We start from the raw sequence: 27289 nt of genomic DNA on the forward strand, positions 1-27289 counted from the left end.
AGCGCCCCCTTCTTCCTCGTCTAGTTTTATCAATTCTCCCACAGCGCATTCTCCGCCTCCTTCTTCTTTTGACGCCTGTGAGGACGGCTCACTTTCCTTCCTCCGCTCACAACTGGGTACAAGGAGTTCTGGGTCCCAAAATAAGCCCCAGTGGATCCATGGTGTGTGAAAATATTAGCTGGGTGCTGCATTGCCCTCATGGGTCCTGGTATCCCCAGCTGTCTGATTGCATGCAGGGGCTCTCCAGACAAGGTGTATCATCAACTCAAGCCCTTCACAGCGTGCAGAGCCCCGGTGCTCATGCTAGTTCAGGGGCAGACAACTTGTGGAGAGGTACCCCAAGCCCAGAAAACATTAGGAAATGAAAATAAAAGAAAGGAAAATTAAATGCTTAGCAGGTAGGCCAGAGCTGTGCAAGAGGGAAGAAACCTGGTTTAACTGGAAAGCTGAGCTGCCACTTGAATTCACTTTCATTCTCTTGAGCTCCAACGGAGCTGGGGTTTCCTCACGCAGTGACCATTTGCATGGGAAAACCGCAGTCAACCTAGCTGGACACGAAGGCTTCTGAGAATTGCAGTCCAAAACCACAGAGGTTACCCAAGGTTAAGGAGCCACTGCCCTAGAGGCACTATAGGAATGAGAATGTCAGGTGCCAGTGTTTGCTACCAAGACTGGTGTTTTTCCTGCTAATATCTATCAATATTGTCTGTCTGGGTAGCTCAGTGAATTAGGTATCTGGCTATGGAACCTGAGGTTGGGGGCTCGATTCCTCACTGTGCATCCCAGGATAGCCAGCAGCCTGGGATGAAATAAATATTTTAATTGTTAAAGTGCCAGAATATTTTGCCATTTCTCCTCTCTTTTTTTCCTTTTCCTCTTTAATTTTTTGTTTGCTGTTCACAAGCAGCCTTACCTTCACCTAATCCAATTATTAACCTCTGAAGGGTGGGACCTGTACATTCAGAGATTTATACCGCTAGCAGTTTAAACTATTAACATGTTTAATACAACATCCCTCAAAGACAAGAATATTCCAGAGACTTTGCTACCATCCAGATCTTAAAAGGGTGGTTATTTTAACCAGTTGCAGTAATTGGATGATTCCCAGATGTCCTCCCATTCAGGTGCTGGCTAAACATTGATCAGTTTAATGTCAGCAAGATTGTAACATTGACATTAATGGCAATTGCATTATGCCTGTGGGCATAAAACGTGGTTTTGGTCAATCTGTTTTAAGTTTATCAGACAAGTGGCATTAATAGTGAAGCTATAACTAATATTTGTTAGGTGATCCTGAGTGTGTGGCATCGCATAGGAACAGAGGCAACTTCTTAGAGTAGACCAAGATCCATCTAAATCAGCATTTCCTGCCCCTCTGCAAAATCCCAGCAACCAGTGAGCAGTAGATGGTCGAGAAATTGACAAGTGGGTCACCATGTTCTTCCTTCTGTCCAATACTGGTTTGGATGTGTGTGGTTTCCTTATGATGATTGTATCTTAAATTTTATTGTATATTTAAGTCTTGAATCATTGGGTCTTTATAAACCAAATGAACCCACCCAAGGGCCTAGTCCACTATGCAGTGGAGCGGAAGCTTATCTGGAGCCTATTCCCTATTTCTGGCAATGGCCTATCAGCTGCTTCTCAGAAGCACCCCCTTTCAACTCTGGACATAGCTTTGTAAAACAGAAATATCAATTTGGATATGTGCTTGTTGGACTCAAAACGTAATATTCTAAACTTACTGATTTTCTGAGTTTCCTTGAAACACCTTAACATTATGAGTACTCAATTTTTTAAAATTAAATATGAATTTACATATTTTATTTATTTAGTTTACTTCGTAATTTATTTAGTTTACTAAGTTATTTATTCATGTTTCAGTTTTTGAAAAAGGAACTATTGATTATATTGTGTGTGTTTATTGTTGTAACCATTGTTGGGTAATGTCATCGGTGGTAATTAGAGACAGGGGTATTTGTATATGAATATCTCTGCACAGGTGGCAATAACAGACTCTTGTCAGATTGCGATCTACAGAGCCATTGGAAGAATTGTGGCATCCGAGGCAGCAGTGGATTGGTGAGTGGACTGTCCAGCGATCTGCGAACCAGTCTTCAACCTTGCAGCGAGGCTTATCCTCCAGCCTCTCGCCAGGAGTAGCTAGCCATTCGTGATCTGCAAAGCCATTGGAAGAATCACAGCAGCAATGGTGGATCACTCTCGTTATTACTAAATGTGTGGGATATTTGTACAGTGATGCCTCGACTTACAAATGTCCCTACTTACGACGATTTTGAGTTACGACCAGCTCCAGCCGCGAAATGTTGCTTCTACGTGCGACCGGAGCTTCCATTTACGAACAGAAAAAAGCAGGGGGGAAAGGCAGGAAATCCAAATTTCTAACTAGGTGGTGATGAGGCTGCTTTTTTGTAGCTCTTTTGCCCCAGCAGTTAGAGAGTTTGCAATTGGAGGAGGCTTGGGACTGCCTCGCTTCTGCTTCTGTGTGTGTGTGTGTGTGTGTGTGTGTGTTTGCAGGGAGGCTTCAGGCTCCCTAGTAAGGTAAGGTGCTATTTTCTGCTTTTTAAAAACTGTCCTGGGTGTTTTTGCAGCATGGTTTTGGGCTGGGGGGTTATGTTTCTGGCTGTGATGGGTCTTAGCGGTTTGTTTGTTTTTTGGGTCTCCCCCCCCATTTCCGATGGGTCTTGGGGGTTTTTGTTGCTTTTTGGAGTGTTTTTTCCCATTTCCAATGCGTCTTTGGGGTTAGTTTTTTGTTTTTCCTCCCCATTTCAGATGGGTCTTGGGAGTTTGGTTGCTTTTTTGAGGGGTTCCCCATTTCCTATGGGTCCTGCATGCTTCCCTTGCTTTTTTCCTTGCATTTCCAACCTGCCCCCTTTGTTCTCTGTGCATTTCCGATCTGCTCCATTTGTTTTCTGTGCATTCCCAATGGGTCTTTCACACTTGATTGCTTTTCTCCCCCCCCCCGACCGGAAGTGGTTAATTGTGTTTCCAGTGAGTCTTGCAGTGATTTTTTTTGTGTGTGATTTTTTTCTTCGACCAGAATGGATTAATTGCATTTCTGTGGGAAATGGTGCTTTGACTTACGACCATTTCAAGTTATGTCCATCTTCTGGAATGGATTATGGTCATAAGCTGAGGCACCACTGTACTTATATATGAATACCCCCATCTCTAAATACCCCCATCTCTAATAATGATAGCAGTAGGAACAGGTTCAGTCAGGCCTAAACCCCATAATTTGCAAAGTTTGTTCAATAGGATATCTTTTGCAAACATTCCATCAGCATGTATATTGTCTTATGGATACAATATTGTTGAACAGCATTACACAGAGCTTGGAGACATTAGCTGTTGTGTGTATATCACTCAGAATTCACCAGTCCAAATAAGGAATGTTTTCACACAATGATATTATAATGCTGGTAATATATCAGGTTTTACTTTTTAAACCACTAATTCAATATTGATTATACTTATAGCACTATCTGCAATATTTCCAGGCAGTGCCTTTGTATTTCTTTAAAGAAACACTACTTGCTTCTCTCATTCTGTTTTTTTCTTCTTCTTAATAGGTTGATAAACCTGGGGCGTTTATCATGTGACCAGGGATGGCATCCTATTTAGCAAGAGAAGTTCAGCTTGCTAAAAGACATGATGAAATGTAAGTGCTTGTTTCAGAAGACACCCTGCCTCTGGACATTAGAAAAATAGGAGTATCAACATCATTGCTAAGAAATCCAAATATTTTACTGGCATCTTTATAGGCCTTGTTTTAGTCACTAAAAACTAGTTAGCTATTTTTCTGCATTGAAGAATTACATAACTATTTTGACAATCCAGGAAAAGAAACCCGTTTTGAAAAGGAGCATCTTTGTTCTGCTGAATTTTGTAGAAATTCTAAAAAGGATGCTGTTCCTTTTAAAGACTCTAGAGGGAACTCTATTGCCAGTGCTGCTTTTCAGATGAAAGGCTAAGTGAAATTACAACTATATCTGGACCTTTGGATGCTGCCTTTCTAAATTCAGTCTGAAGTCTCACCCCAGTGCATTTCCGCAAATCAGAACCAACATTTAGAATATATCTAGATTGCTAATACTGGAAAGCTAATAGCATTACTTAGCAGTATTTTATATCTTTTTTTTTTTCATTCCAGAGGGAATTGTAAAATTGTAATCTTTAGGGGATTCTAAAATTTATTCAAGAAATCTTCAGAAGAAAGGATGCTTCTAAAAGCATCAGAAAACGTCTGCTGGATCACAGCAGAAGCTTATATTGTTCCTCCTCTTGACTTCCACAATGACAGTGAGTGGTTTCTAATATCCAGGCCATTCCTAGTCCTCCGTGTGTTATAGCAAGCTGGTATTAGGTTCCAGGAAGTGGATAGATCCATCTTGTGTGCATTTGTCAAATCTCCTTTTACAGCCAACCCTGCTAATTACCATTAGTGTTATCTTGTAGCAGTAAATTCTATAAATTAATTGTGTGTTGTAGGAAAAAAATGTTTGTTCTACAGTTTGGTAGACTAGGAGCAAAGAAAGCTTACTGTAGACTAAAGACCAGGAAGACAGAAACATTTTTATTGTAGACACTTTCGTAGATTAAAGTCTGAAGAAGTGGATTTTGATCCATGGAAGTTCCCACTTAAACAAATGTGTTAGTCTTTAATACACTATAATATTTGGTTCTTTCCCCCTCCCCTCACTTTTAATTTTGCTAACATGCTGAAACAGATTAATATAGCTACTTATTTGGAAATTGCTGTAAAAGGAATTTGATACTGCCAGTTTTATTTTCTGTTTCTGAGGAGTTCTAGCTGGCATTTCTTAGCTACCACATGCCATTGATAGTTTCACTGAGCCATCTGCCACAATCCCAAGTTTCCTGCCTTGAATAGTCAACATCAGTTCCAACTTACTGTACATCAATGTGTATGTGGTAATAACTTTCATTACCAGTGTACTTCACATTATACCTACTTAGGCTAAACCCCTGTGTCCATATTACTGCTTCTCAATTTGAAAAGTTAATCTTACCTGAATAATTTGATGTTGTCTGTTAATTTAGCCACCTCACTGTTCTTCCCAATGTTGCATAATCTTTTAAGAAGCTAAATGTCTCCCATTATGAGCTCTAGAAAAACTCACTTCTGCTTTCCTTTCCACTGAGACAACTGCATGTTTATTCCTACCGTTGGCTCCCTGTTTTTAAAGCAAGGTTCTCATCCATGAGAAAGCCTGTTTTCTTACCACATGATTGGTAAGTTTGCTGAGGAGTTTGTGTTGAGGAATATTGTCAGTAGCTCTTTGGAATTTATTACATGATGTTTGCTGGATCACCCTTATTCACAAGTTTGCTAACACTCTGAAAGAACTTCAGAATGGTAGTGGTTCTCTTTGTTGGAAACCATGCTGATCCTTCTCAGCAAGACTTGTCCTTCTATATGTTTAATCCTTCTGCCTTTAATAACGTGCCCTCTCTTCATGTAGCGTAAGTGCTGTTTCTGCTGCACAAGGAACTCCAACAGATTTAACACTGAAAACATTCTGCCTCCTTGTGTGTGTTTCAGTGGCTGAAAAGGCAGAGAGACTATTAATATTTCAGAAAGGGTAAAAATAGTACCAAAATTGTCATGTGTTTAGCAGAGAAATCTGTGAAAAATCTATGCACATTTCTGATAGTTTATTCTTGAAGAGGAAGTATCAGATCTTGTAAAGTACAACAAGAGCAATAAAAATTGTTGTGGGCATAAAACAAGAAGTAAATGTTATTGATTGATTGATTGATTGATTGATTGATTGATTGATTGATTGATTGATTGATTGATTGATTGTCATTGTAAGTATATACACAGTATACCCATACAATGAAATTCACAGACACCCAGAGACCAGACACATGCACACATAAAATTCCCCAAACACTCTCCACCCACTAAAAAATCTCCCAACACTTCCCACCCACTAAAAGTCCCCACTAAAAATACAAACATCTACACCACTGGTTCTTAACCTTGGGTTACTCAGGAGTTTTGGACTGCAACTCCCAGAAGCCTTCACCACCAGCTGTCCTGACTGGGGTTTCTGGGAGTTGCAGTTCAAAAGCATCCGAGTAACAAAGGTTAAGAACCACTGATCTACACCATAGGCCGAGTAACACAGTCCAACTAACTATTCACTACTGGTGGTCTTTAAGCTCATTATTAAGTGCAATTATAGCTCTGGGATAAAAACTATTCAGAAAACGTGTGGTCCGAGTCTTAATTGTTCTATATCTTCTGCCAGACGGCAACAGTTTAAAAAAGTTATAAGCAGGATGGGAAGAGTCTCTCAGGATGCTGTGTGACTTCCTCAGACAACGTGATGTGAAGATGTCATCCAGGGTTGGTAGCTGGAGCCCGATGATATTCTGGGCAATTTTAATGGTTCTCTGTAGAGCTTTTTTGTCCGCTACAGAGCTACTCCCAAACCATGCCAGAATGCCATAGGTTAGGACACTCTCAATGGTGCTACGATAGTATGACAGAAGTAAATGCTGAGATAAATTTAACTTGCCGAGAATTCTCAGGAAATACAGCCTCTTCTGTGCCTTCTTCACTAGCATGTTGGCATTTATATTCCATGAGAGGTCCTCTGAGATGTTAGTGCCCAGAAATTTAAAACTACCAACTCTCTCCACTTCCTCGCCATTTATGTACAGTGGTAAATGTACATTTCTCTTCCTCCTGAAATCAATTATGAGTTCTTTAGTTTTTTTGATGTTAAGTGTGAGATGATTTTCTTTACACCAAGTGTGAGATGATTTTCTTTCTATCAACCCTTGTACTTCCTTTCTATAAGCAGACTCATTGTTCTTATTTATGAGCCCCACCACTGTTGTATCATCCTCAAATTTAATAATTGTGTTGGCGTTATACAGTGGGGTGCAATCATGTGTGTACAGGGAATAGAGGAAGGGACTTAGCACACAGCCCTGGGGAGCTCCTGTACTTAGTACCAGGGTAGAAGAATGGTGAGATCCCATCCTTACTGACTGTGGCCTTTCTGTCAGAAAGTCCTTTATCCACACGCAGATCCTCTGAGGTAATCCCCAGGTTGATCATTTTAAAAAACAACCTATTTGGTAGAATGGTATTAAAAGCAGAGCTATAATCCACAAACAACAGCCTCGCATAAGTTCCCTGTTGTTCTAAGTGGCTCAATACAGTATGGAGTACAATGGACACAGCATCATCAGTAGATCTATTTCTCCTGTATGCAAATTGCCATTGGTCCAAAGAAGGTGGAAGTCTAGACTTAATGTAATCCAGCACCAATCTCTCAAAACATTTCATAATAACAGATGTTAAAGCTACTGGTCTATAGTCATTGAGAGATACCACAGCTGACTGCTTGGGAATGGCACTATAATAGATGTCTTCAGGCAAGTGGGGACAGAACACTGCAACAAGGATAGATTGAAAATATCCTTGAATGAACTGCAAACTAAAATTACATTTTGGGGTGGGCTATCAATCCAAAAATCTATTATCTTGTTGAGTAAATTGCTCAATTTCCTACCAGTTTTTCCTATCTCTATAATTAATATATATAATAAATATAGAAAAAAGATAATCACAGACCACCTTATATGACCAAAAAAGTATTTAAATGATTTGCAGACGACATGACTGTAACTGGTACTCAGCAGCTTTGTCAAAGCTTGAAAAAGTTCAGTGGCTTTTGTACCATATCTTCCAAAATCCCCCAGCCAGCAAGTTGAACGATTTTGGGAGTTGCAATCGAAAAAATTATTCTAAGTTCAGCAAAATCAAGATCTTTCTGCCTAATCACTTGTTTTTCACATTCTTGATTACATGTGGTAATACAGGTTGTATTCTGTTATTTCCCCCCTCCAAACAGACACATATACACACCAATCTGTCGATTACCTCTTTAATTGCTTTTGTAAATGTTGCAGTGTTTCCCTTGCCTTTTCAAGGTGTTGCTTCGTTTCTCCTGTTGTAGCCTTTGATGCTCATGTGTTCAGAAATGTAATTGAGATGGTTGGAGTCATTATTAGGCCGAAGAGCTACTCATCTTGTGCTCTTTTCATTCTTGTGTAATATCACTTACTTGTCTGAGATTCTCCTCCTTCCATCATTATCTCTCTTCTGTGCCCTTCTGGTAGTGTGAGGAAGTCTCCATTATTGTGGAAGTCTCCTGACTTTTTATTTTCTAATTCTGCTAAAACCGTCCTTCTTTCGTCTGCCTTCACAGAAGAGGTTTCTTGGAATTGGGTTGGCCAATCCATTTTCAAGTATTCTTGTATGCTTAACTGGTCAGCTGGCTACATGTTTGTTAATACTCGAGAAATTCTGAAGGACCAGCGAGCCATTTTGTTTCGTAAATTCTATGCAAATGTTTCTTTGGCAATTCTACCATCTACCAGTTTTCCTGGAACTGAATTTATTGGAATTATTGTTTAACTGCATGGCTTCCTTCCCCCCCCCTCCAACCAAGAAATTATGTTCCCTGCCTTTTAATCATTGAAAGCTCTTTTTTATTGAGATCTCATAGCTGCATCAAACCATGAGCATATATAAGCTTTTTAAGAACTCCTAAGTGAATGGAGATGGTGATTTGCCACTGCCTAACTTTTGAGATACCCATAGAACCTTGTCTCTTGTTATTGCTTATTGTATGTAATTCTTCAGAAACATTACTTTCACATACCACAACCCACCCCCAAAACTGGTGTGGATGTGTTTGTGCATCCAGTAACTTCTACAGGGAAAATTGATGCAAGAGTTTGACAGTGCCTTCCTACTGTCTCTGTGTCTTCCTACAGTAATCTTTCTATATTCTTGTTCATAATAAATCAACCTCCTTCTGTTTCTGGTCGATTTAAATGATTTTCATTATATAAAAAAGATCTTAGCAATATGTTTCTCAAATTTGTCTTTTCACCTATTGTTCACCTTACGTCTTATTTTGCTAGCATCTGTGCTCCTTACTTTTATTATGTTCACAACTTTTCCTTTCTAAGGAAATTATTCTTTGTTTCTTTCATATTGTGTTTATGGCTATGGCCAAAAAAGCTTGAAATTGGCTACTATAGAGTATATAGTATAGCATGCTGGTCAATTTTCTATTTTTCTATATTTTTCAAAGATGTTTTTGTCTGTCTCAGCATGTTAACAAAATTTAATTTGTGGATCGAAACCTACTTTGCATCTGAGGAAGCATATTTATATCCATGAACACTTGCACTGGAACAATTTATTAGCCTCGGAGGTACCACAATGTTTTGTTTGTTTATCAAATTTTCTCTATCATTTTTTTCTCTCATTAATTTTATCAATTTTCTACTTGGATACATGTGGAATTTGTGTTATGTCATTGTCCCAAATACTTTTTGCAGTAGGTCTTGGGCACTGCTCAGGATGTTTTAAAAAAACACAATTGGTTCCTCCCAGCTGGCTGAATGACAACTGTTCCAATCACTGTCAATTATCTTATCTAGAAGTTTTCTTTTTAATTCAAACATCCATTTATCCAAGCAATATGAGGAGAACTGAGGTCATGCCTTGCTACAACATTTTGTCCCTGGTTCTGTTGCTCCCATGAAGATCACCCTTGGGGTTTTGATCATCGTGAAAAACTATGTCCCCAGCACTGAACTAATTTTGTTGTCCAGCATTTCCACCTCTTTCTGATTTTGAGGAGGCTGTTCCTTTTACATGTTCTGGTTTATTGGACTCTTGCCATTTTTGTAGCCATTTTAAGTAGCTATCAATTGTCTCTGAATGCTTGTAGTCAAGATCTGTTTTATCACCACTTTAAAACTCTGTATCTTCTGCACCTTCATCTTAAATATATGAACTGTCCCAGAACAGATGCATTGCAGGTTTTATTAGCATTATCCCACAAGACTGTTTAAAATCCACCTTTTTTATCTTGACCATGAGAGGTCTAGTTCTCTTTTGACTCAATTAGGGACCTGTCTCCCCACCTCTCAAGTGAAACTTGTCTCAAAAACTTTAACAAAACACAAGTAATTTAAAAGCATCTAAACCCTGTTTTCCAACCTCAACATACTTTATGCCATTTTGTCCTTGAAGGCCTTAGACCAGGCTTGTCCAACCCGCGGCCCGAGGGCCGCATGCGGCCCAGGTCAGCTCGTAATGCGGCCCAGTGCAATTTTTTTATTTTAAAAGAAATTCCAAAGTTTCAAGATACACTGCCGGCGCTTGAGGCCGGAATGTGGCCGGGGCATGTCCGGGAGAGAGGGAAGGAAGGAAAGAGTGGGAGGGGAGGGGACGGGGGGCTGCGTGACTGCATTGCGCCATCCCCGTCAATAGGTGGACCCCCTCCCGGCCCCATAAAGCCGCTGGAGTCGAAGCTGGCAGCCTATGCTGTCTGAGATCGGAGCTGCCAGTAAGCGTGCTTGGAGCGGGGCTGCGGAGGACGGCTAGGACTGCCCCCCCCATGCGGCCCAAACCAAATGTATGTGCGGCCCAAACCAAATTTTCATCTTCTAATGTGGCCCAGGGAAGGTGAAAGGTTGGACACCCCTGCCTTAGACATTTAATCTCACTTCTAAGGCCTCATCACAGTGTTTCTCAATACTGCTGGTACCAACATGTACCACAGGCACCAAGTCACTGTATCCACCAACCGACCTTGACAGATCAGGATGCCCTCAAGTCATCATGACAGGTGGAGTCACAAATCCATTTCTGTATATTCCTGATCATCAGATTTCCCACTGCAGATTTTCCTTTGGGTAGTGATCTCCCACAAATGCAGAATTATTTACTTATTCGTTTGTTTGTTTGTTTTATAGGTCACCTTTCTCCCAATAAGAGGACCTAAGGCGGCTCACAATATTAAAAATAATAGAATTATAAACATAATAAGTTAAACATTAAAAAACAATTAAAATATATGCTAATTAAAATACAGTTGAATAATTAAAAAGCAAGTAAACATTAAAACTACTTTAACTTTAAGATATCCTCATCCATCTTCCATAAGGAATTATAAATTTATAAGGAGTGACAAGTTTCAAAATAACAGTATCTGGAAGGAACCTTGTGGTGCCACTGGAAAAGTGAGCAGAACTTTAGGCAGACTATGTGAAACCCAGGAAAGATGTTATAAGAACAATTCTGGCAGAAACAAAAGCATCTGACTATGTGTAAGCAATCTTTATTGCAAGGAAGAAGGGGGGGGGAGACACTATAAAGTGCACAAACCTTGTTGAACAGCTATGTGAAGCCCAAGTTAAAAACCCAGAAGCCTTCCTTCTGAATGTGGCATTGCCTTTTTTTCACAGAACTGCACACAGAAGCACAGGACCTGGTGAATCCATTTAGTAATAAGTACTGGAGTTTGCAAACTCTGCACTTCATAGTCATTTCTCATTCAAAGATGTTCTTTGCTGGGTGTCTCATTTGTGCACAGAGACAACTTGTTGTACAATACGAAGATTGCTTTCTCCATGCATGCACTGCAAGGAAGGGACTTCCTGTGCTGTTCTCCTCCTTCAGCGCACCCACGCTGTATTCAGTATAATTAGTGGAAAATTGGGTGAGGGTAAAAGGTTGTTGTTTCTCTTGCTGTTGTGCAGAAAGAACGGTGTGCCCACTTAACAGAATGTTTCCCTTTTGTAGCCTATCTCAGAGATCAGTGTTGCTTCAGCAGATGGAGAGTCATCTAGAAGACAAAGAAGCTGAGAAGGCATGGCAAATGCAAGAAGCTGCTGCAGCTCATAAAAGAAATGTCGTACTTTTAAACGTAAGAATCCATGACTTTTTATAAGTGACTGTATGGAAATCTACATGTGACTTCTTAAGGCATGGACTTCTGCTGGCTTTTCAAATACTGCCTAACCTGACTATGCCATGTGCCAAAAGCAGTAAAGAATAAATTTAACTGTGAAACATAATTAACTGTTCTGCATCTTCTGTTTACAGACATTTTAAGAGACTTTATTAGGAAGATGAGAATTCTTTTGCTTGTTTAGACCAGGGGTCTGACTGTCTCTTTTGCAATGACTAATCATGCAGTCCTGAGGCGTCTCAAAGCAAGACATGATGAGGGTTCCATCTGTGAATGGTTGATGGCACTTGATAAATACCTATTGAGAACATGAACATTTTGGTGATCATGTCTAGATATCACTGAAAGCTCTTTTCTCTGTAGTAAAATAATATTGGGATGAAACAGCCAGAGGTCTGAGGATCTCGATTCTCAAATGTCCACTTCAACTAGCTCCTAAATGAGTAAAGAAAGGAGACACTGGGCATTCCTCCATACTGTCATCCACCTTACTGAGTCAACCCTCCAACTTCTGCATGTTCTTAAACATTCTTACAGCAACCCTTTCAAGGCTTTCTAGGTCTAAATACTCAGAAGTGGTTGAGTGACTCTCCTTCTGATGGTGGTTGCTGTGTGGTTGCTTGAGATTGCAAAGACGTAGCACATCATAATGTCTCGTTCTGTGATATCAGCTGTTACATCGGATTCCTTTCACTCTTTCTTTTTCTCTGCTTAACGAAAACCCTATTCTCATCTTCCATTTTCACCTTATTCCCTCAGTCTTGACCAGTATTTACCTCTCTTATCAATCTGACAACATGATACTTCCGTAAATCCCTATATTGACTTCCTGTCTTCTTCCAAATTCTGCAGGTTCCTCATCCTCACCTTGAAAGCCTCTTTGAAGGTTCGTCCTTCTTTCCCTCTCCACCTCTGTTCCCAGTACATACATGTCTGCAGTGTTTGAAACAGTTACTAATCTGATCCTGTCATTCTTAACTGATTTTTTTAAAGTCATTCCAAGACCCTTATCAGAGTTATAATATGGCAATCAAGTTTTCTTTCATTTGCTTTTTTGGCATAGGCAACACAGCTCTTAAGTGCTTGTCAGCTTGTATGACAGCCTAATCCCTATGAGGTACGGGAGCAGAAATAACGTGCATAGAAATGCATTCCTGTCTCGAACAGGATACCGTTGATAAAGAACACTCCTCCCAGTGTTAACCATGATGGGCAGATTTTGCAATCACCATAATTTTGTATCAAATCTGAGTACTTACAGGAATTGTTAATATTCTTTCATTTATGTAGAAGAAAGATTTATGTGGCCACAGCCATTGATAATGAAGCCTGTCCATCCTACTGGCAGAACAAAGCACTGGTTTCTGTTTGTTATTCTAACCTGTGAGGTAATGCTGGAACAGAAGCATGAATGGTGTTTACTGTTACAAATGGAAGCTTTTAAAATTGCGTTTTGACCCAGGACACCTTTTGTGAGAAAAGACAAAGTCTAGAATGAGACGAGAGAGGAATCCTGCCTTTAAAAAAATTTAATTGAGAATCTTTCCCTTGCTAGAAATTATTTCAGCTTGCAGTAACAGAAGCAGTAGCAGTGAGGTACAGAAATATTGTGAGTATGCTCCAAGCTATAGAGAGCTGAATCCTTATCCTGCATGTTCTATAAAAATAAAGCAATCCCTTGGGTAATTCCAAAGAGCGGGCTTATGAGCTCATGTTATTTCTTTCACACTTGTTCACCCATTCCAGCAAAGGCTATCTCCACAAATTTTATGACAAAACATTTCTCTAGGAGTGAGCCAAGGCATGAGAAATCTCACCATCGTCGTCTTTCTTCTGGCTCAGAGTCAGCAGGTTCTACTGTCTCTAAGGAAACCATTTCCAACTGGCGGATTACTGAGTCTTCCCTTTAGGAGATTATAAACACAAGGCTCCTTCTGGTTATAAAGGGTTTTTCTTCTGTTGTGACACATCTGCTTTCCGCTTTTGCTAAAGTAAGAAGCTTGAGGGTCAACTGCCTATTGTCTACCTTGTATTTGTTAATCTCTGTGCTTTCTCATATTTCCTTGTGATGATGATGTGTCTTTATTTTGCAGTTCATTTCTCCGCCACCCCCTTAAAAAGGAAACCAACATGTCATATCTCTCCCACAGATGCATATACAGCTGTGTTTTCAACTATGCCTTTAACATTCACCTTGTTGCTCTTCTGTTGCATATTGTGTGGTGTCATGTTTGGTGACAGTGTGTCTTTGTTTTATTTTTCTAGAGACATCCCTGGGGTAGTACAGTCTCAAAGATAGGGATGTGTCACCTCATTCTTTGAAAAATGAGAAATTACTTCCTTTTAATTGCTTTGTTCTAAACATGTTATGACAGATCACCCACTCATCCACTCTGCTCTTTTTGGAGCTGAGGGTTCTGTAACCTTCTTGTGCACATTTCAGTTCATGGCATATGAGATTATTTTTGTCTGGAGCTGAAACGGAAATGTGCATATGATGGGATTCTTGGTTCTTGACAGGAACTGAAATTAGGCTATATTATAGCTGAATGGTAGTGCATTATAGCTGCGTAGTAATGCAGCTGTCCTATTGTGCAGGACATCAAACCAACAGCTACAAAGGAATTTTTTAAATGGGGGCAATCTGAACAAAAAATTATAACTTTGAAACTGGGTTTTAGATAAGCACCAAATTTGGGATGGTTGTAGCAGACAGTTTGGTCCTGCTCTGTGCCCCATTTGAGGAAGTTTGGGTAAAGGGTTTTTGATGTGGTTTTTTAAAAAGTAAAACTGTTTTATCTCTCAGTACAGAAATAGGTGACTGCAAACATGCCCCTGATTTAAAGTAGCTCATAGAAGTTGAAAAGGCCGATCTTGTTTATCTTGAAAGAGAATGGTTACCCCCCCTTTTTTTAAAAAAAATTGGAAATAATTCAGGCTGGGGGGGCTGAAAGACTGATCCTCAAAAAAGGCCTTTCAAAAGGGAAAAAACAATGACTGAGCATGGGTGGAACAGGCTTAACAGCAAATGGGTTCCAAAGGAGATACATTGTTGCAGCTTTGTAGGCCAGGAAAGGAGATGTTTGAAGGGCAATGAAAGGTCACAAAAATAGTCAGTGCTCTGAAGGGCAATGAAAGGTCACAAAAATAGTCAGTGCTCACTACCATTCACATTTGTTGAAAAACAACCCTGACAGTTGCTTTGTGTTCAGGTGAGAAATAGTTAACTGATGAAAAAAGGAGACGGCTTCTGGAATTATCCCTTTCTTAGTGTCATTTTATGAATGGTATAGAGCACAAGAGAGTGTCCTACAGACCATCTTGACTGTGGCCATAGCCGCCATTTGCTATGTAAAGTTTGGCGTCCTCGTGGCGCAGTGGTTAAATCGCTGTACTGCAACTAAAACTGTGCTCATGACCTGGGGTTCAAATCCTAGGTAGCCGGCTCAAGGTTGACTCAGCCTTCTATCCTTCCGAGGTCGGTAAAATGAGTACCCAGCTTGCTGGGGGGGCAATGTGTAGCCTGCATAATTAAATTGTAAACCGCCCAGAGAGTGCTTGAAGCACTATGGGGCGGTATATAAGCAGCACGCTTTGCTTTTGCTTTTTGCTTTTTCCTGCTAGCAGTGTGGGCATGATATTGTGCAGCAATATTGTGCTCTTTTCTTGCATTTCAAATCATGGATATGGAAGCACAACACAGTATCTCAGATTCATAAACTGGATGTGTTTTTTAAGAACTGAATTTTGTTAGAATGAGCAATTTACAGCTTGGAGAAGTCCCAGTGTCATCTTAGATGCCCAGTGGGGAGAAGATTAGGGTTTGTGGGGGGGGGGGGGTTCACTAGAGCTAGCCTTCTGTAGTAGTTCTCATTCTGCTTTAAACAAACCTAACTTGTCTTGCTGGATTAGATGAAATAAAACGTTCTACATAAAACAGTGATGATCAGACAGTCAAGCATCTCTTTTATACTGAGGAATAGGTTCCGCTGTGCATCCATATCATGTAGATTTTAGAGAAAGTCGCATTTTGAGTAACTCAGAAGAACTGCAGGCAATGACCTAGAGTATTAATGTGAAGCTGGGTCCAGGCATGGAGTGACTGATCTGTCACTCTATAATCTGTATTTTCTGCATTCTGCTTTGGTTGTGAGGGGAAAGACGTCAAATCATCTTCTTGAAACCATAATAATTGTCTCAAATATTATTTTCCATGGATGCATAAGATATTTCAGATATATTATTTATTAATTCTAAATAAAATGGCAATTGCATAAGCTGAAACCGTAGATTATGTGCATACCTGTAGAAGAAATATATTAGGCTTTTCCAGTGATACAGTTATATATTAAGTCTCTGCCTGCCATCACACTGCTCTAGGTAATTTTGCCAAGTGTCAGAAATGTTACAGCATCCGTGGAAGAAATAAAAGCATATGCATGACCATCAAAACAAATTGTCTGGCAGGAAATAATAGCATTAGGGAATTTAGATGTATTAATTTTATTCTGGCTTTAACAGGCATACAGCACTGCAGATGCTTTCTAGTGACAAAATAAAACAGGAACAAGATCCACACAGAATATTATATTAGAACCTTGAAAATAAGGTTCAGATTTTTCTGCCAACTTTTGAAAATTGTTCCCGATAGCAGGCATTGTACATTTCACAGTTACCATGTGGAGAGTTGTTGATTTGGCTTTCTCAGAAATACACCGATGCCATGATGAGGTGTTACTGTATTTGCCTGCATTTCAATGGAACTGAGTAAAATTATTTCAGTTTTGTTTTCAGCTATGAAAAGAGTTAGAACTGCTCTCTTGGTTGCAACTGAAATTTTCAGCTTCTAAATCAGGGAAAATGCTTAAATAACAATGTGCTTGTTCATTAAACAAAGGATAAAGTTAAAATTAAATAGATTTTCTGAAAGGAGCATTTGGGCTACAATCCAAAGTATACTTGTTTAGGAGCAAGCCCACTGAATTCACTGGGATCTCTCTTGTTTAAATTTTTTTTAAAGTAAGGGTCAGGGGTTAATCTAGAATTTTTGCATATTGGGATAGATTATTGGTCTTTCACAAGTTTTCTGGCTGGAAGTACTGCTGGGTTAAAACTAAAATTATTCTGGAATAATGATAAATTAATCAAACTGGATTTAATCACTCTTCACTCACATCTGGTAGCTATACCTTTCTTTGGCATTAAGAGGAATAAACAAGTGTCTTGATGCAATATTTTTGTGGAACTTGGCTCATTCTGTCATATGAGGCTTTCAAACATGCCATAATCTTTCTTAAAAATTAGACTAAGGGCAGCGTTACTGTCACAGCTATCAGTCTCTGAAGCACACAACACCACAAGTATCTATCTCAAATTTGTCCTTCAGATTTCTAACTACTTTACATATTCTTAACACAGGTTATGTACAAGTGTTAGAACACTCAAAACTTTTGCTTTATGAGTCAAGCAAAAATAAAGCTCTTACTATGAAAAACATTTTCAGCTTGACAATCATATATTTTATCTCATCCTACCACTGCTGTTATCAATGGTTTCCACTTGTCATTATCTTCATTCTCCTTAAAAGTAACTTTTCAACCTTTGCCTAATAGTGTGCTACTCAGCTCTCAAAATCCATCAAAAGGAGCCATTTTACATATTAAGAATTTAGTTCCTTTCATTTCTTAAGATGAAGAATTGCGTGATAGAGTGTCAGATAATTTTGTACTTTTCTGCTGTGTTCCTGTGATATTAAGACATCTAGGAGAGACAAACTTTCGCATGATAACTCTGAAATGCACAGCACCTATAAAAGTTGCATGACATCTCACTCTCTGCATGGCACCTATCAGTGAATGTCCTTTGGAAGCTAAAGCTAACTGCTGTGCAAGAACAACACATGCTCTTCTTGTAGCACCAGTGCATTAGGTCATGCATAGATGTGGATCTGTCCCCATCTTGGATACTGCTTCCTTTGATGGTGCTTCTCTATTTTGCTATGTGTTTAATTTCATTAGAACCCATTGCCCAAACTACTGTTTCTTTAAACCTGCAATGGTCTGAATGGACAGAACTGGCCTTCCTCTAATCTAGAGAATGAAATAGTGCAGCAGGTAAACATCACAGAAAATTAGGAAAATCATCACCAATCCTACCTGCAGAGAGGCTTCAGTGCCACATGGTTAACTAATAATGTGAGGCTCATACAAAAGTTTTTGAAAGATAGTACTATTTTAATTTCTGGAAATTATTTTTGTAGTAGCATTTTCAATTTGCACTCTTTTCAATACTGTAAGGCAACAGCATCTGATTGACATTTCAGGGGTTGGGTGTAGCTTGATGCTTTTATTTGTCATCCTCCCTCCCCTTACTTTCAGCTGTCTTTGAAACTTATGAAGACACAGTGTTCAAAATGACAATATCAACAACAATAACAGCAAAAGCCCTTCACTTAATATGCCAAAAACTGTGTGCACTGCTGACTTCGAAAATATTGGGAAAAGTTGCCAAAAGCAAACCCTGTCACCAAGCCTTAAAGGGGAAAAAACAAAAAAGGCATGACTGCCTCCAGCCGCATGCAAAGGTGCCATCTAATATTTCAGTGGCATTATTCCCCCCCTTGAGGCAGAGTTCAGCTTCCAGCAACAATTTCTGTCAGTGCCTGTCATCAAATCAGTATTATGGATGACAATAAAATTCAAAATATGCTTTAACTGGGTAGGAGCAACAAAAAGACACATCTGGTATGTAGGTCTTGCCAAAGTGCCTTTCTCAACAGAAGTCAATGCAAGCCAATGTTATTTGCTCTTGCCCCAAAGTATATTTCTTTTGTACCATCACAAACATTATTTTGAAAACATAGAAAGCAGCGATTCACAGACACTGTTGGCCCATCTCGCTCAGGATGATCAAGACTGACTCACAGCCACTCTCCATAGTATTTAAGCAGGGGTTTTTGCACACTCCCTGGAGATGTCAGGAATTTAGCCTAGGACCTTTATGAAAAGCATGTTCCCTACCACTGAACTAAATTAAAGAGATGATAGCTCTTGAAATGAACAGGATTGGATTGTGTAGTCCTAGGAGAAATACTCCTTAAAAAGTGCTTTAAAGCGGAAGAATATGGTATAGCTGTTATATAACATGCTGCTAAAACCAGGAGTATGAGGTGCCTTGGTACCATAACCATGACTGTCTTCAGGCCAAGGCAGAAAGATTCTAATATGAGTGCTAAGAATCTGTGTTTCATGGGGCATCTGTGTGTGCTGTCATTTAGTTTCTGAATCTGTTAGTCTGACATAGTGAACTCCCCCCCCCCCTTAGAGAGATCAGGAGGGTCTTCTGCTGCTATAAATGCAGAAATGTGGGAAGGAGGGAAAGATTGCTAGCATTCTCTCCACACACACACACACACCCTTTTTGGCATGTTAACAGTCACTCAGATGGTCACTTCTTTTCATTGCTGTCTGCAGTCAATTTGGCCCAGATCCCATAATCCCTTTATATATATATATATATATATATATATATATGAGTGGCTTTTCTTTAACTACAATATTCCCGAGTGGTTCCTCTGCTCCTTGAGAGCATTGTGCCTTTTTGATCCTGTCCCTGTTCTTCTGAGCTTCCAAGATTTGGGAATTATGGGAAGTCCCTGTGGGGAATTTCCTCCTTCTTTTTTAAAACTTAATTTTTTAAAGATGCCTACTCTTCACACTCACTTTCTGCTCCCGACGGTGCCATCTGCTATACTTTCTTCTTCCATTTCTGTTCCACATTGGCTCCTTCACACCCCACTCCTACGCCCCTTCCCATCTCTCTCGGCTTGCCCAAAAGGCCTGCGCTTGATCTCCTTTAATGTTTGTGTATGAAAGCCCACGAAAAAAGGGGGGAGTGTTGCAGCTTCCTCCCCCTCTTAAATTCAGTCTAGTTTTGTGTGAACGCAGCACATGGAAGTGGAAGCCCATGTGCAAATTTCCTAAGAAAAGCTAATAGAGGTGAGTTTTCGTTGGAGTTTGAATGTCTGGTGAACAGCTTGCTGCCTCTCTACATCTTTCTGCACATGTTATGAATGCATATTAGCAAGTCATCTTTGTCTTGAGCAGAGAAGAGTTTGAACAAAATTGCTGCTTTTCTTTCTGGCTTTGTCACTTCGTAGCTTTCTTTGAGAAGGAATATTGGCGCCCTCACATGAATGCAGCAAATGCTTCTTCTCTGCATTGTGAATCGTCTTAACTGTATATTCCCACCTACCCAACATGCACAGTTCAAGTCATCCAAGATGCACAGCTCTTGACAAAAAAAAATGCCTTAGCAATAACAATTCTTTCGCCATACATGGTGTTTTTCAGGGTAGAACTGATTCTTTTGAAATCTCTGTTGTATTAACTGTCTTCCTAATTGTTTCCTCAAGGATTTTATCTTGTAAATGGGTTAAGGGGAGTTGTCTCTGAGAGATCCAGACACTTCTCGAGAGATACTGATACAGTGTTCATCAGATATTGTAGAGCTAGAGCCATCCTTATAGGTGATTCCATCCAACCCACCTTTGGTGCAGAAAATGAGAGCTCTTTTATCCGAAGATGTCCAGTGAACTTTCTCTTCCTCTGCACTGTATCAGTTGAGGCTTGACTAATGCAGGATAAGGTGGCAGTATTGCTTCCATGTCTTGGAAACCATGTTTCTGTGAGTGCAGCCCTAAAATCTGTTAGCCTTTTTTTCCAGCCATATTGCAGTGACTCCTATTCAGCTGAGGGAAATCATTCTCCCGAGATGCTTTTCACTAGTTCTGCTGTAGTATATAATAATCTCCCGTTACACTTGGACTCCCACTGCCAAGTTGGATTCAAGGAGTAAGGGCCAGGTGTCATAATTTGTGGCAGCAAGTTCAGAACTAAATTTGACCATACTGCCTGAGGTGACCCTGAAAGAATAGAACCGATCCACTGTTGTGGAAATGCCAACAGGGCATGGACTGATTTAATATCGACGAAACTCCCAGAGCAGAGACGCTGTCAAAACAGCAAATTTCAAAAGAGTTTGTGGTACTTGAGCTGTCACCCAAAATAGTCTGGTTAGAGACAGAGAAGGACAGTTGTTAACCAGACTTTCAGGATTCAGCAGGTTGCTACTTGACCAAATGGTCATGATAGAAAGAAACAAGGGCCGGTTGGTAGTATATATCTAGCAAGCTAATGTACCCCAATACTAAACAGGGACCCTTTTTTGTTTAGACAGACAGCTAATACCTGAAAATAGAGAAAGTTAATTCTGGGGGGGTTTCTTAATATAAAAATTGTCTTTATTTTCCCTAAGTTGCAGATAGGATGAGTTATAAAATACAAATTTGTGTTGCTATGTGCTGCCAAATCACCTTCGACTTACAATGACCCTATGAATAAGCCATCTCCAAAATGTCCTGTCCCCAACTGCCCTGCTCAGCTCTTCTGAACTCAAACCTGTGGCTTCCTTCAGGGAGTCAGTCGATCTTGTATTTCATATTCATCTTTTCCTACTGCCTTCCACTTTTCCCAGCATTGTTGTTTTTTCCAGAGAATCCTGCCTTCTCATGATATGCCTTAAAGTAGAACTGTCAACATTTTTGCATCCAGAGATAGTTCAGGCTTGATTTGATCTAGGACTGTTCGTTTGTCTTTCTGGCATTCCAGGCTATCTGAAAAGATCTCCTCCAGCACCATTTTTAAACAAATCACTTTTTCTCCTGTCAGCTTTCTTTACTGTCCAGTTTTCGCACCCATACATGGTGATAAAAAATAAAAGAGTGTGGATAGCCTTTGTCTTGGTCTCCAGTGACACATCCTTGATGACATTTTCTAAATCCTTCATTACTGCCCTGTTGAGTCTCAATCTTCTTCTGATTTCCTGGCTACGATCTCCATTTGGATTGATGATTGAACCAAGGTATACAAAACTTCTAACTATAAAAAAAGAAGAGTTACTTTGGCCTTGTTGTATTTGACCAAGCATTGTGGAAAGGAGCCTGCTGCATTAGATAGGTCTTGCTCTAATCCAGCAGGCCTCTTTATATTTTTTTAAAAATTCTAATAATAACAAGACTGCTCAGATGATATAGAACAAACTAATTTTTGGATCCGAGTCCTGGTGAAATAATAGTGTCTTTAGCATCATCTGGCCAGAGGACCAAATAGACCTCCTCACCCCGGGGAAGGAATGCAGCTACATAAAATGGTTATTTGTGCATTCCAGCAATTGAGAAAGAGGTTCTGTGGAAGGAGAAAGTTCCTAGTCCTCAATTGTCTTGGCCTTTTAACACCTTGAATTTCGCTTGGAAACAAATGAGAAGCTAATGAAGATATCGTCATGTGCTAAAAAAAAACACAGAACTAACAAGAGAACCCTACCAAAAAACCCTCCACTTTCCCCCTATTTTGTGCAGTCTCTATAAATTGTAAGCAATTTTACTTCAGACCTATCCCTTTTTGCCTCGGATAGAAGCACCATTGCTGACTGGATAGATAATTCAGTGAGTTGGCTGCTTGGCTGAGAGTTTGATTCTCCACTGTGCCTCCCAGGAGAAGAGCCAGCCTATGTAGCCTTGGGCAAGTTGCACAGTCCATGGTAAACCACTTCTGAGTACTCATGTGCCTAGAAAATCATGAAAAGGGTGGCCATAAGTTGGAATCAATGCTGTAATTAATTAATTATAAAGCATTGTGCATATTCATGTCGCTTATACACTATAATCAACTGTAAGAATAGAGAAACATGTTCAGTTATGTGGTGGTTTCAAAGAAAATTCATTTACAAACATGGGAGTTCTGGAAGCATCACAGTTTTGAAATTCCATCCATTACAGGATATAGAAGTGGCAGAGAAAAGGCTACAATCAAGAGAGCATTTACTTCTGCACCCTGATACTATTAATCTTCAGGTAAGCTTATAGTGGATCCCCACTTCTTCCTTGTGTTTTAACACAAACACCCAAGCTCTCTCTTCTTGCTTTTGTTAAAGGACAGTATTCTTCAAAAACGTAGTCATCACTCTGTCCATGTGCGGTGTTGAAGATTCAGGTCATTGTTAAAGGCCCTCTGTTAGACCAAGTATTGGAATTCATGTTACGGTAATTGTGTAATAGGATGCTGCTTTAGCTGGGTGTTAACATCTACTTAATTGTTGCCACAATTTCAGTTGCCAATATGTTATGCCTTGTTATCTTCATTAGGATAAGTGATAGGCTCAACACTATGCATCCCCTTTTTAAAAACTTATTTGGGGAGTTTTTCTCAATAATATTAATATTAAAGAAAAATCAGTCAATACTGAACAATTAGTTTCATCACTGTTTCCTCAGTCACACCATTTCAAAGGTGCTCAGAGTACATTTAGGGCCCAAGTAATGAGGGGGGGCAATCTTTTGTCCCCTTCCTTTCTTTCAAATTTTGGAGAAAGGCTGGGAAGTGTTTCCGTCATGCAGTCTTTGGAAGTGTTGCAAGCATCCTTGTAGCAAAGCCTTGCACAGGCAAGATCCAAGCTTCCTTCTGAGCTTTTGGACTGACAAATGGAAGAAAAGACCACAGTGCAAACTGTCGCCTTGCGTTGCACCTGGGAAGCACTTTGAAACATCATGGTACTATTCAAGGACAATGTAAGTTCTCACTGACTGCAACTTTTGCATTGCTTCTGTTATCAGAAAAATTAGTAGAGGAATGATTGACAACAGAGGATGGTTATAGGACAGTTGGTGGAGCTAAATCTGAGTGTGGGAAGGTCATGAGATACCTCAGCTGAGAATGACAATGTATAGAAGAAAACAGAAGATGCAAATGAAATTTAGAGGATTAGGAGAAAGGAGGGATGAGTCAGAAGGCTGATCATTAGATTAGCTGTTAAAGAGAGGACTCGGAACTTGGAAAAGTTGTATTTTTGAACTGCAAATCTGACAGCACCCCTCTCCAAGTATGACCACTGACCAGAGAATTCTGCAAGTTATGGTCCAAAAATGTGTTCCTTTGTCCTGAGCCAGTGGTTTCCAATCTTGGGTGCCCAGATATTCTTGGACAATAACTCCCAGAAATCCTAGCCAGCAAGGCTTCTGGAAGTTTTAGTCCAAGAGCATCTGGGGACCCAAGGTTGAGAACCACTGCCCTAAGCTCTGGCTTAGGTTAGGATGTGTTATCCTGTATCAGAGAGGACCCGTTATTTTGGCTATTATTTTCCATCAGCAAATACATTTACAGCTTTTAATTCATGAACATATTCTGGTCTGATGTGTTCTAAGATCAGTTGTAAATTGTATTGCCTGGCATGAAAGATCAAGTTGTATTGCTCACTGTAGATCCATAGGGAGGTTGCCCCAGACTGTTTCGGGGGATCTTACGGGAAGTGTGGGATTCAGTGGACAGGGTGAGGGAAGAAAACAGAGAGATGGGATGGAATGTGGGTGTGGGTTGACCCCTTCTGTGCTCAAAACTATTTGGACCTGGTTGCTGCAAACTCCTTTAAATCAGTGCTGTTCATTGTACTTTTCTAGAGGTCAACTCATTTCAGTTCTCAGTTAATTCACATTAAGAAGAGAATTTTAATGAAGAATTTGGTACAGATAAGCATAAGATATGTGTAATATAATGAAAAGAAAATTCTGTGCCTGTAAAAGAAACAAAGAAATCTTTGCTGAAGGCCTAATATGCATAACTAAGCTAGTCTAATGCCTAGTTCACAAAGTGTGTATAAAAAGCACTAGTGCTGATAAATAAATATAAATATATATATACTGTACTTTGGCATCATATAGTGTATTGAATAGGGTTGTCACATTACTGTTGGACAAATTCCTGGATTTTATACATGCCACCCAGTGCCCATTTACGCCATCAGCTGGCCCTGATTATAAGCCTTCATTTTTTTAAAAAAAATCCTTATCCCTTATAGAACTGGAGTTACTGTATAAGGCAATGCATGTAGTCCCTGTTTTGGCCAAATGTTGCAAGAAAAAAAAGCCTTTCCATTTGACTAGACAATGAGCGAAGCCATCCACAGTTTAAAATTAGCTCACAGATGAATTAGCCAAAGACGTTGTAGTTGTGGGAATGCCTGACCCTTGCAAAGCTGCCTACAAACCTTGTATAGAAAGCAAGTAACCCATAGCCATGAATGTTTTATCTGAGTTGGGGGGATTATGAGAGCAGCAATCCAGAAATGAACTTTTCCAAGTTCAGGTATTATGGGTTTTAGTACATTTCCTGCTTTCGGAGGAGTTGGACACCATGACCTAGGGGTCACTTCCGGCTTTAGAGTTCTGTGATTCCGTAACTAGATTGTTCAAGGCTCACATTTCAAATGTATTATTCACCACAAGAGGGCACATCCACTCATTGCAGATTTACTCAAAGCATATAAATCTTTCCAATCTTCATTGTACTGTATAATTGAGGGATTTAAGAATTAATACTAAAGTATTTTATCCTTTATCTAAATTATTTCACATATAATAACAAGCTTTAAAAACACATGGTTTAGATTGTTTTGTTGATAGGTTGGACTGAGAGTGGAATGGATTTCGTTGAAAACCAAACTTAAAGTACATACTATGTCGTATCTTTTCCAGACTCTTTACTGGGCAAAAGTGGAAGAATCCATCCCAAAATGGGAGCCATTTTTATTAGGAAGAACAGATGCTCCTCTTGGGGTTAAAATAAAGCTGACAAAGCAGAACACGCCTCGCTCCAAAGAATTTTTATCAAGATAATCAGGAACCAAAATCAGGCCAGAGTTGTGGGAAGAATCTACTCAAGCCTCCAGTGTATTGCTTATAAAGTGTCTGTTGAATATTTACTGACGAAGCACAATTAATTCTAAAACTGCACTGAAGAGTTTTAGGGTGCCTGTGTCTGTTATCTGCCTGTGTGTGAATTCCAACTTTGGAATCAAACGTCGATGAAACAATGCAGTTTGGAAATTCAGCTGTTTGCTTGCTTTGCTAAGATAAATAATGTAATCTGTTACTCATCTTTCACATTTACAAAGCAGCAATGCCTTTTCCCAATAAAATAGGAAACTGATATCAATCTGAGTGTCTGTCCCTTGAGAGGGTTTACATCTTTGGAGTGTCTGTAGATTAGAACATGTAGCAGGTGGTGTTGTCTCAACGGAACCAAAAATGGTGCATGCTAAGGTAGGAACCTGCTCAGTGTTTGGTCTATGGACACAATGTCTTGTGCCTAAATCTTACTCTCCTCTGTTATAGAGTTTCAGATTGACTCTCGCTGGTATGACTGGATTTTAGACTGTTGCCACACTGAGATGAACTCATATTTGTACACAATATCTGTTTTACCAATGTGTGTAACACAAGGGGCTTGCTCAAAAATGTTATTCTTCTTCGTGGCCTCTGTGAATGCACACATAAGGTTTAGCCTGCACCTGCGCTTACATTCTCGGAGAATTCTAGAGCTTAAAGTAATTTTATGGGATGATCCCCCATGAGGCACAGGCTTCTCCCACCCAAGATTCCCCTCAGTTCCTTTTTTCCGCCGTGCTGTAAAGTTCTACGGAGAAATAGAGCTATTTCCACAGGATTTTCTCTTAGTTTATTGATCACTTCCCCTCTAAATTGGTTACCTTCCCTTCTCTATTAACTAATCAACGATCCCCCGTGAGTTGTTTTTGTTTTCGCTTCCAGCCTTTTGACTTACACACACACACCAACCGTTTACTTCTTTCGGCTTTCCCGCCTCTTATGGCCTCCTCAGCCCATTGACTCTAGGGCAATTTAATGCTTTCTGCCTGGGTAAGTAGCATATTACCCAGTTGCAGTAGCTGCAGTCCGCAGGAAAGTTTAGAAACCACGCTTTAGCAGTGGCACTTGTTCTAGTTTGTTTTTTCCCCGCAATTTTGGCTACCTCCGCTGTTCAGCCACCAGAAAATTAGATCGAGTGACAGTCCCAGTTCCCTCTCACATAGCTATCCCCTCAATCTGGAAGGGGGCCCGTCTTATGCGAATTTGCCTTTGAAGAGAGGATGTGTCAGCTCTACCTGCACAAGCTCCGGGATCATCCGATAGCCTCTCTCCTCCAACTGGCCATCAGTGACTGCGCTACCGTCCAGTCTGGCCGTGGCCCATTATAGCCCTACATGAGGGGGGACATTTCACGTTCCAGAGTTGGACCTTGAGGCTCTTCCTCTACCCGACGAGAAGAGGAAAGTGAAATGGAGGCGCGTCTCACTACCCCGATTTCAGACCCTATATGGACAATCATAGTGAGAGACTGCTGAATCATTGAGGGAGACTGGCAAATGTGCCTATGAAGAGAGGATGAGCCATCTCCATCTGCACAAACTCCGAGATTGCTCAGTAGCCTCTCTCCTCCAACTGGCCATTCACTGACTACACTACTGTCCAGTCTGGCCGTGGCCCATTATAGCCCTACATGAGGGCGGGCATTTGACGTTCCAGAGTTGGAGTTCGA

The 27289-nt window shown here is 40.1% G+C and overlaps 1 protein-coding gene across 6 annotated transcripts in view; it reads left to right on the forward strand.

Annotated features, from left to right (window-relative positions):
* The window catches only part of CEP15 (centrosomal protein 15), a 32679-nt gene extending 6791 nt beyond the window's left edge, over positions 1 to 25888 (forward strand). For 2 of the 6 annotated variants that reach the window (XM_020804980.3, XM_078388836.1), the window contains exons 2-6: positions 1288 to 1425; positions 3594 to 3682; positions 11675 to 11798; positions 22681 to 22755; positions 25429 to 25888. In XM_020804980.3, the coding sequence (XP_020660639.2) occupies positions 3630 to 3682; positions 11675 to 11798; positions 22681 to 22755; positions 25429 to 25569 (393 nt within the window). In that variant the 5' untranslated portion in view covers positions 1288 to 1425; positions 3594 to 3629 and the 3' untranslated portion in view covers positions 25570 to 25888. Of the gene's footprint in view, positions 1 to 1287; positions 1426 to 2002; positions 2083 to 3593; positions 3683 to 11674; positions 11799 to 22680; positions 22756 to 25428 lie in introns of all 6 variants that reach the window. The other 4 variants (XM_078388835.1, XM_078388838.1, XM_078388834.1 and 1 more) reach the window with 3 other exon arrangements.
* Positions 25889 to 27289: the final 1401 nt, after the last annotated feature.

This window comes from Pogona vitticeps, chromosome 2 (assembly GCF_051106095.1).
Source record: "Pogona vitticeps strain Pit_001003342236 chromosome 2, PviZW2.1, whole genome shotgun sequence".
NCBI lineage: Eukaryota > Metazoa > Chordata > Lepidosauria > Squamata > Agamidae > Pogona > Pogona vitticeps.